At 32.9% G+C, this 10452-nt stretch overlaps 1 protein-coding gene across 1 annotated transcript in view; it reads right to left on the bottom strand.

Annotated features, from left to right (window-relative positions):
* The window catches only part of LOC106460549 (potassium channel subfamily T member 1-like), a 101096-nt gene that overhangs the window by 32102 nt on the left and 58542 nt on the right, over window positions 1-10452 (bottom strand). The window contains exons 14-17 of the mRNA XM_022387290.1: window positions 9278-9386; window positions 5207-5356; window positions 4723-4970; window positions 3492-3765 (exon numbers count right to left, since the gene is read on the bottom strand). Coding sequence (XP_022242998.1) covers window positions 3492-3765; window positions 4723-4970; window positions 5207-5356; window positions 9278-9386 — 781 coding nt within the window. The remainder of the gene's footprint in view (window positions 1-3491; window positions 3766-4722; window positions 4971-5206; window positions 5357-9277; window positions 9387-10452) is intronic.

Raw genomic sequence — 10452 nt, 5'->3', positions numbered from 1 at the left:
TATACACCTGTCATCGTAAAGTCCTTAAATCTGGATTTATTATTACATCTGTTACGTTTAATGTATATACACCTGTCATCGTAAAGTCCTTAAATCTGGATTTCTTATTACATCTGTTACGTTTAATGTATATACACCTGTCATCGTAAAGTCCTTAAATCTGGATTTCTTATTACATCTGTTACGTCTAACGTATATACACCTGTCATCGTAAAGTCCTTAAATCTGGATTTCTTATTAGCTCTGTTACGTCTAATGTATATATAACTGTCATCGTAAAGTTCTTAAATCGGGATTTATTATTACATCATGACAGGTGTATATACATTAAACGTAACACGTAAAGTCCTTAAATCTGGATTTCTTATTACATCAGTTACGTATGATGTATGAGCTTATTCACATCCTATTAGAAGTTTCATTTGTCTAAAGTGTTAGCATTGTTTACATCCAATAAAAATATACCGAGAGATTATTTTCAGTTTTTTTATTATTTTCAATAACCAAAATAAAGTAAGTTCAATGGGCTGTAGTCACAGCTATCTTTGGCAATGAATCACTGTTTAAAAATATGTATGTGGCTTTATGTAATCTTATTGGCTCTCATTTACCAGACAAATAGTAGTACTCAAATATATCTCCATGTATATTTCTCTTAATTACAATTGTCGCAGAAAAACATGTTATTAAGAGGCTTACAATGTTGGTTTGACTTCCCACCCATCTTAGCTTCGGATGAAAAGAAGGATAAAAAGTTGTCTCTTGATAAAGTCAAATCATCGATGATAGAATGTTTGTAATCTGTCTACATAAATAACACACAACTTAAATTTCATTGGAATAGAATAATTCAAGTACTAACTTAACATAGAATACAAAAAAAATTAACTACATCTTTCACGGAAACGTTAACATATCTTGAAAATACCTGTTTTTAGAACTTAGAATTACACAGTGCATATTGTTCTGCTATTTTATTTGGTCGAGACACGGGTTTGGTCAACTGGTTTGTGTGCCAAGCTACGCATCAGAATACCCAAGGATCGGAATTCCGCGATATGTCGCTTAACATTCTACGCTTCCACGATATGTCGCTTAACATTCTACGCTTCCGCGATATGTCGCTTAACATTCTACGTACTTTCAGCTGAGGGCGCGTCATAAGAGTATCAATCAATTCTACTATTCGGTTACTATCGTAAGTTACAGGTGCACCTGAATAGTTGCCCCTTTTTTCTGAGAAGCAGTTCCAAATTAGTGAACGGCGATGCTTGAACTTTGGGGTCTCTGGCTGAGACCCTTTATCTCGTGTCGCATAAGGCACGGCTTAAGTCGAATATATATATCAGTCTGTTCGAGTCTTGGACAGATATTTTCTTTCTTCAGTTGGTAGCAACTTCAATTATAGTTTCATTGAAAATAATAAGCTATATCTAAGATAGTTTTTCTTTGATTTGCTCTGATAACATTTTACAGAACTCGCTACATCAATTCATCCCACACTTCTCTGACGGAGCTATCAAACGTACCACAATTAATCATCCTGTTGGTAGTTGGTTTGGTAAGTAATAATTTCTTAAAGTTTGTAACGGGTTAGACGACAAGGAATAGGTTATGGTGTTATAGAGAAATGTGTTTTGTCTTCGTAACACGAAATATAATATTTGTATTTTAAGAACTTATTGTGAGAATACGCATCCGTATGCTTTTAGTAGCATTAGTTTTTCCCCGAAAAATTACAAGGACATTTCACAGCAAGCATATGTACACAAAAAGATATTCATGAATGACAAAAACATAGCGTTGAAATACTTCTTCATAATTCTATCAGCACAAGTTAAAATCACACTGACTACTTGCCTAGTCAAATCCCGCCTCAAATTACGTATAAACAGCCAAGAAGCTTTTGCTGACTAAAAAATATAAAATAATTAAAATTAAGTATGTACAGATTTTACCAACATAATTCTAGACATTGAATGTACGTTAAAAATGATAGTTTAGTAAAATTGACGAATTCAATTTGAGCTTCTAGTTTCTAAATATTGATTTTATAGCCAGAAATAGTGGTTTCTCTCTACATTGAATTATATTTGCGTAAAAATCTATAATTCAGTTATTTCTATCACCAGTAAGCTGTTAGTATGGGGAAAAGGTACATTTGTTATAGAATTTAAATATGGTGAAGTAATTTGAATAATCTATGCAGACAGTATCAAAATCATTTCAAATGTCATGTAACCGAGATTGTCTCAAATTTTACGCCGATTGACAAGAACTGTCAAATTAACTAAGCCGAATAGCTTAGCTTTCTCACAAAGACTTAAGCTCGTAAGTTATCGGAAGTCATACTTTTTAATTTATCTTTTATGCTTTATACTATCCAGCTCTTTGAATGAAGGATATATTCTTTCTTTTGGATAAGGCGACGTTTATTAAGATTTATTTGGTCATGATGTCAAACAGAACAACAAGCTGATTTGAATTATGAGTAAACATTTCACGCACGTACTTAAGTTAAAAGTCGATAGCAAGAGTCCACTATTGGCAAATGAGCACAAGACTTCCTTGCCTGAAGTTACTTACACCAGTCTACAGATTGGAATACACCAATCATTTTCACAAGAAAAACAACTCAACTGCTAATTTCTCTCCATTATATGTACAGCGTCATCCTGTTGAAATATGGGTTTTTATAATTTAATTTAAGCCAAATATCGAAACGTTTCTGTCAAGAGCTGAGGAAAGTCTCATAAAGCAGAGTTTTACCCTCCTCCCCATCCCATATATCAATACGGGAACATAAAACACTATACTTATTCCAGGTGATACATGTTTGTAGTGACTATCACGTTACAATGGTAGCGGTTGGAAAGTCATGTTTATATAGTTTACTCCACCTTCAACCTTTGGTGTTGAATAGTTTTGTAATTTGCCAAGATAATAGCGGAAACACGAATAGCAAACTATCTAGAGAGAACGATGTTGTTGTTGTTTTTAAACCTTAACTCCGCTCAGGAAACAATCAACACGAGGATGTTGGTGTAACTGATTTATTTTAAGAACACGCCATTTTGTTTATATAACAAACAACTCCAAAACAATACAATTTAATCGTCATTTTTGTAACTTAAAATGCTCATCTGTGGATGCATAACTGATTGGACAAAGTATAACAAACGTTTATTGTTACGCAAGCATTTCATACTTATACAATTTCATTTCTGATCCTGGTTCATTTTTACATAATACTATTTACTAGGCTACGACGGAAGCTGCGACAGTTGTTTATCTAAATGTAAATAATACAATTTATATTAAATTCTACAAACCAAAATATTTAATAAAATTCCAATGCTAGCTGAGCATGTCTGATTGAACTACGGATATTTCTTATTCCCCATATTATATGTATCAATTATGTAATGTCATACTATTAAATTTTTACTTTCAAAATGTAGGTGCTTTATAAAATGGACAGATGGACATACCCACAAGTTTCAACAGGAGTGGTCAATGGAATGCCCAGATATTTTTCTTCTTCCTCGTTTGTTTTATCATCATGGTCATCATCATTAGGTGAGGAGTCATCATCATTTCCAAACATGGCGGGAACAGGAGCTATGCTTGGACGCCTTCCTCGTACAGGATAGTAGCCGTCTGTTCCTAACAAACCATCCGTCTTGGGAACCTCCAGATGTCGCTTTTTACCCAAACCAAGCGTGATTTTTGATTTGAGTGGTGAAAGTTCAAAATAGCGATTCTCTATAAAACGATCAATAAAAGTTCATTGCGACTTAAGCCAAACTTGTGCCATTTTTGTGGCAACGTAAAATCAAAGATATTCACCAGTTATATAAGAATATGCTAAACTGTTTTCCAAAATAAGCTGAAAGAAAAATTATCGCGCAGTGTGATATACAGATGTATAAATAATATGTGCCTGAGAATTTTAAATACATACAAGAGATTGAATTTACTTTTATTTATATAAATAAGCCAGCCGAAGCACAATAGCTACAGTAAGGCAGTACAAATTGAATAAACCCAAACGTTTATGACAGAATAACATACAATTAGGTGTAAAGGTTGTCTGTGAATTTAATTATCCAACAAAGACCGGAAGTAACGTAGGATCGCAAGAAACTAACATGACGCTCCTTCGGTAATTTATACCTTCATTTTTCTAATATATCATTATATATCATTATCTAATAAATACTTTAGGATAATATGAATAAGCTGATAATAAAAGAAACGAGGACACATTTATTTATTAATGATGTGATATTTTTATTGTTGTTTCGCAAATTAGCTTATGTAAAAGAATAGTTCCAGCAAATTATTCTATTATTATTAAACATGAAACAACCGGTTAAACTTAACAATACAATAATGTCGAGTTAAGAGTGCAAACAGGCTAAACCTAATAAACAATAATGTCGAGTTAAGAGTGCAAATAGGCTAAACCTAATAATGTCGAGTTAAAAGTGCAAAAGTTTCCAATAGTGCAATAGTTGATATTGATAGTATAAATCCTACTAATAAACCTGCACTGGGCCTGTAAAGAACCATGGGACATGAAATATTGTTACTTACCTATTGTGATACTGGAGGATACGTATAATAGCTGTTGATGAGAAAAAACATTTAATGGTTTAAAATTAGATCTCATGCCAGAAATATTTCGTAATCTTCGTTAAAGTGAAATAACAAAATTACCAGATTTTCTCCGTTCTTTCATCCGACCCTCATATTCAAGGCCTTTTGAAGTATCTTCATTTATTGAAGATGGAGCTTTGGTTTCATCTCCAGATGAACTTGGTAAAAAGGCACTATTCTCTTCTTTAGTTATACTCATATAGAAACAGATGTCAGACATTTTTAAAACATACGATGGACCAGGGTTCAACATGATTGGCCAAGTCCCGGATAGGTCCGTCTGTATTCCAACCAAAGCCACTCCGTACCTATGTATCAAATAAATAATGGGAATAAGATAACAGAACAATTTAAAGTCTTATATTTTAGAACCAACAACCCAAAGTATTCATGAAACAGGAACTTAGATTTGAAATGATCTGAGACATTTAATTGCTGTCTAATGATAGCAACACGTATACATAAATCTATATTTTTGAATCTATATTCAATCCAATTTATCTTCTTAGAGATTTCGAAATATTTATCAACATATACAACTCACTTTCTGTGTGCATGAAAAGATGCGTAACTGAAGCTTTTCCCCTCATACTCTCCGAAGAATCGACTATCACCGAGTTGAATGTGGTAAATCTCGTTCCCAGAACACTTTCCATAGAGCCGATGCCATTCTTCCGCCGAAGTCTGTCCTTCTCTGATAAACAGAAAAAAATTAATAAAACTTCGAAGTTTTTTTTCTCCAGATCTCGTTTACGTAATCTATAATATTTAGATTGTTTGTGTTTCTTATTACACTAATGAGAATTCTTGCTTGAGTCTTCATCGATACGTGACATCAGAGCCATTACGATTTAAAATTCTGATCGCGTTTCTACGAAAAAGAATCCGAATATCTAAACTCTTATCACTCTTCTACTGAGGTTTTCTTAAAAAAGAGTTTTACTTTGAACTAATGTATGGCTCTGCACTTTGTTGAAAGTTTTAGAAGTGAGAAAGGTATAAAAATCATATTAGAGTCAAACCAAAACGTATCCACACTTTCTGAGCTAGACTTTCATACGTAATTCAAAGTAAACATGTTTCATCTCAGAAATAATGTTTGGATGAAGTTAAAAATACGATATCAATTACACAAGTGGCCAAGTTAACGAATATTTACATTTAAGTTGCTGGTCTAATAAAAACGTAAAAGAAATCTTAGACTTGTGATACCACTCCAGAGGTGATAAAGTTGCACTTAAAGCATGACGAGAAATCTGTTTGTCGTTAAGCGCAAATCTACACAATAGATTATATGTGTTGTGCCCATTACGGGTATCGAAACGTAACATAGATTGTGTAGAGCGATATTCAACTTTTTTATAAAGTCAGCGTTGATAGAGCATATAGAACACATCTAGTAAAGAAAGAAAGAATGGTGAAAAAAACAACAACAGAAAAACATTAATACTTTTTTTTATGCAAAAAACAGGGGGAAAATAAATAAGTAAATTTTATTCAATAAACGCAATTGAAAAAAAAAATATTAAAAGAAAATAATATTTGTAGGAGCAATAAATTAGTATTACAGGAATTTAATGTTGTTCACTCGGAAGATTTGTTTGTTTGTAATTAAGCACAAAGTTACACAATCTGTGCTCAACCCACCACGGGTATCGAAACCCGGTTGCTAGTGTTGTAACTCAGTAGATATAACATTGTGCCACTGAGGGACCCAGTCGGAAGAACAGAAATAGTTACAGATAAGTAAACAAGTTCCACTAGAAGTATCAGCTGCCCCCCAGTAGCACAGCGGTATGTCTGCGGATTTACAACGCTAGAAACCGGGTTTCGATACCCGTGGTGGGCAGAGCACAGATAGCTCATTGTGCAGCTTTGTGCTTAATTAAAAACAAACAAAAACAAACAAAGTGTCAGCTAACAGAAACGAAATTTGTAAAGATATGACTACCCGAAAGAACAAACAATAGTTACAGAGGAAATTACACAATGATTACGTGTGTTTCATAACTAACTTAATAAACAAATAAAAGCTATCTAACATAAACGAAATTTGTAAAGATATGACTACCCGAAAGAACAAACAATAGTTACAGAGGAAATTACACAATGATTACGTGTGTTTCATAACTAACTTAATAAACAAATAAAAGCTATCTAACATAAACAAAAAAAAAGATTAAAGATACGAGAGAAGTAAAAAAATCTATGTACTGGGAATAAAACGATAACAACAATAATTTCAAAAGAAACACAGATTATTTATCAGTTAAAAAGAACAAGCAGGGTCTAGTGGTCAGCATGCCGATCTGTGAATCCGAGAATCTATAGCTCGAGTTTAAAAAAATCGCGCAACACACTTTGGGGCCGTGGGTGCGTTCTAAGAGTTACGGTCAAATCCCGCTAGTCGATTACAGTAGCCCAAGATTTGGCAATTGACCAGCTGCTTTCCCTCTAGTTCATCACATTACAATTAGGGCCGCCGAGAGTGGATAGCCTTTGTGTAGCTTTGTGCGAATACTTCAAACAAAACAAACAAAATATTTCGAATAAACCAAATTTATCAACTCGAAAAGTGAACACAAAACACACACAGTTTAAAGTTGTTTAACTAGGAAGAAATACACAATGACTAAACTAACTTCACTATTTCGTATGTTTGCTGTTAAGAACAAATCTACGCTGTAGACTATGTATGTTGTGCTCACCGCGAATATCGAAACCCGAGTTTTAGCGTTATCAGCTAAACCAAGAGACCCATTAGGAAGAACAAAAGAAAATTATTAAACAAGAATACATTCTCCACAGGAATGTGCAGACAACAGATACAAACAAGTAAATATAATATGAACAGGTAACGACAGAGGATTTAAATAGTTTAACCGAAGAGTGTACCAGCACTCTCTATGTATGGATGACACGGACGCACGTATTAAAGCAATATAAAAATCATCTGGATTTTCTTCTCTACAGCTCATCAAAAGCTATATATGAAGAGCTACCTGAAATAGTCGCTCTATCTCCCGTGTATATGTTTATTGTTAGCTATCTCTGGCGTCCCAAAGTCGAAAACTGGCAAATAGCCAAAACCGAAATTCCTTATTTTCTTTCATTATCATCGTTTTTCAAAAGGCCTAACGTCTACCTAATTCCAGTAGTAACTACAATTGTATTATAATTTCATAGAGCAATACGTTTTTCAAAAGGCCTAACGTCTACCTAATTCTAGTAGTCACTATAATTGTATTATAATTTCATAGAGCAATACAGTGTTCACGATCTTTGACTACCTATTTTATTATTATTATATGCAAAGTATATATAAAGCTGTAAATACTCTAATCTAGTAATCAACGTACATCATCTTATAAAAAAAGTAAACAAACAAGTATTGGGAACAAAATTATCACTACATAAAAAAGCTATTAGGGTTGGCTACCGAACTAGAAAAAAGAACCAAACATGATAGGGATGGAAGTGAACATGTCACTTGATCTGGGTAATGATCACATAGCAGACTGAGCCATCTCGACTTTACATGGAGAATAAAATCACTACATTACTGGTTTCCTCACTGGCAAAACAAATAGAACCAGAATTTTCAGTCGTAAAATGTTACTCTATCGTAAAAATAATCATAAAAGTAGTATTCTAAAAAGTTAACTAAAAGAAAGGTATAATCATGAAACCTGAGATTCTTTTTAAACACCAAGCTTTCGATAAACAAAGCGGAAAAGCCAGTAATGTAGGGATTTATTTTCTCATTTCAGTGTGGAGTATAGACACCACCAACATCAAGAGCAGCCTATTAACAATGATACTTGTTAAATATTAGAAAAAAAGTATCGCTAAATAAAAGAGCTGTGTAGGGCTGACCATTGAACTTGATAAAAGAAAACAAACAAGATAGGGATGGAAGTGGACATATCATTTGATCAGGCTAATGATCACATAGCAGACAAGGCCTACTTGACTTTACATGGCATTTCAGTGTGGAGTATAGACACCACCAACATCAAGAGCAGCCTATTAACAATGATACTTGTTAAATATTAGAAAAAAAGTATCGCTAAATAAAAGAGCTGTGTAGGGCTGACCATTGAACTTGATAAAAGAAAACAAACAAGATAGGGATGGAAGTGGACATATCATTTGATCAGGCTAATGATCACATAGCAGACAAGGCCTACTTGACTTTACATGGCCATGTAAAGTCAAAATGCATCAGAATCGTGATTTCTAAAATATCAAATTAGATGCTTGACATTATTTTATCCTTTTCATAGCTAAATTATAATAGTAATAATAATTATAATAGTAAATTCAAATTACACTTTTATTATTTTGTGTAGTTTGGAATGCCAAAAACTTATCCGGTTTAAAGAAAGGACAATAATAGTTTTTTCGTAAATTCATATGAGAGATAACATAACAGTTTTATTTCCTACTTTATGTAAATATTATTAATCGACACATTTAATTGAAATATACTTTAACGGACAGATGGAAAAATCTAATTTATTACCTTCCAAATATAGATGTGGCTATAACAAACTGGTACTTAGGTTTCTTCATGTCAAATGTTTGTATTAGAGAAAAAAAACTGTATACTTACTGACCACGGGACGTGTGGAGGAGTAGGGTTACGAACGTAGAAGTCCCCGGACACAAACAGTTATTAGCCAATAGGGCATACTTAAACTCATCCTCACATACCACGTGCTCTGTGTAAAGTATCAAACATCAAATTTATAACCATCATCCTTTGGGATAGTATTTTCATTTGTCTTTTATCTATATAATAAAGCTAAAAAACGCGAATTACAACTTATAGTACTTTTACACTGAATCATGTTTTAAATCATGTTATTGACTAAGATTGTAACACTAATTTTAAGATAGATTTCAAGGCTCTATGCTTATACGTGCAATGACATAACAATGAAGCATAGAACTGCACTATTACAATATTTATGACATCGCTCCCATTTTAGTTTCCAATTCAACAGAAAGTACAACAGCTCTGACAATATTTCATGAAAGTGTTGCTTACACTAAACAGCCTTTCTGCGTTAAGAAACATAATCAGACTTCTTTTATCAGAGACTATTAATGTCAGAAAGTTTGTTTGTATCTCACAGTATTAAAATCATTGCACTATTTAGTTTACAATAATTTCAATATAGAAACAAATTATCGCTTTACAGTTTCTTCACTGCGAATACATTTCTTTTCCCATTATCTAAGAGCTGTTGTAAATTATAACAATATAGCGTTCTACGTTTATGAGCATATTTTATTGAGAAACGTTTGTTCCATTTCTGTTCCCAATAAGTTGAAGTTTACTAATATGTCTAGTTCTATTTTGGTTTATTCGTTATATTTTGCTTGCATTGTGTTCTATTTAAACCTTCATTTGTCATGGTAAAATTTGGTGGTAAGTGTGTTCATTTAGCACATATATCGTAACATTAATCGTGGTTTATACCATCTGTCTATACATTATTTCAATAAACAGGTTCATTCATTTTCCATACTTCAGTCAGGTTGGAATCACCACCTTTTTGGAAACTAACTATAGCAAAAGACACTCATCATATAACGAAACTAGCATGAAACCAAACGCCACATTTCACAAAATGTGCCATAGATATTACTACTAAAAGTACTTTAGAGATACATATTTTGCCATATATATTACTACTAAAAGTACTTTAGAGATACATATTTTGCCTTAGATATTACTACTAAAAGTAACTTTAGTAGATACATATTTTGCCTTAGATATTA

This window comes from Limulus polyphemus, unplaced genomic scaffold (genome assembly GCF_000517525.1).
Source record: "Limulus polyphemus unplaced genomic scaffold, Limulus_polyphemus-2.1.2 Scaffold793, whole genome shotgun sequence".
Taxonomy (NCBI): Eukaryota; Metazoa; Arthropoda; class Merostomata; order Xiphosura; family Limulidae; genus Limulus; species Limulus polyphemus.
The sequence above is the reverse complement of the archived record's forward strand: the minus strand, read 5'-3'. Positions and strand labels throughout refer to the sequence as shown.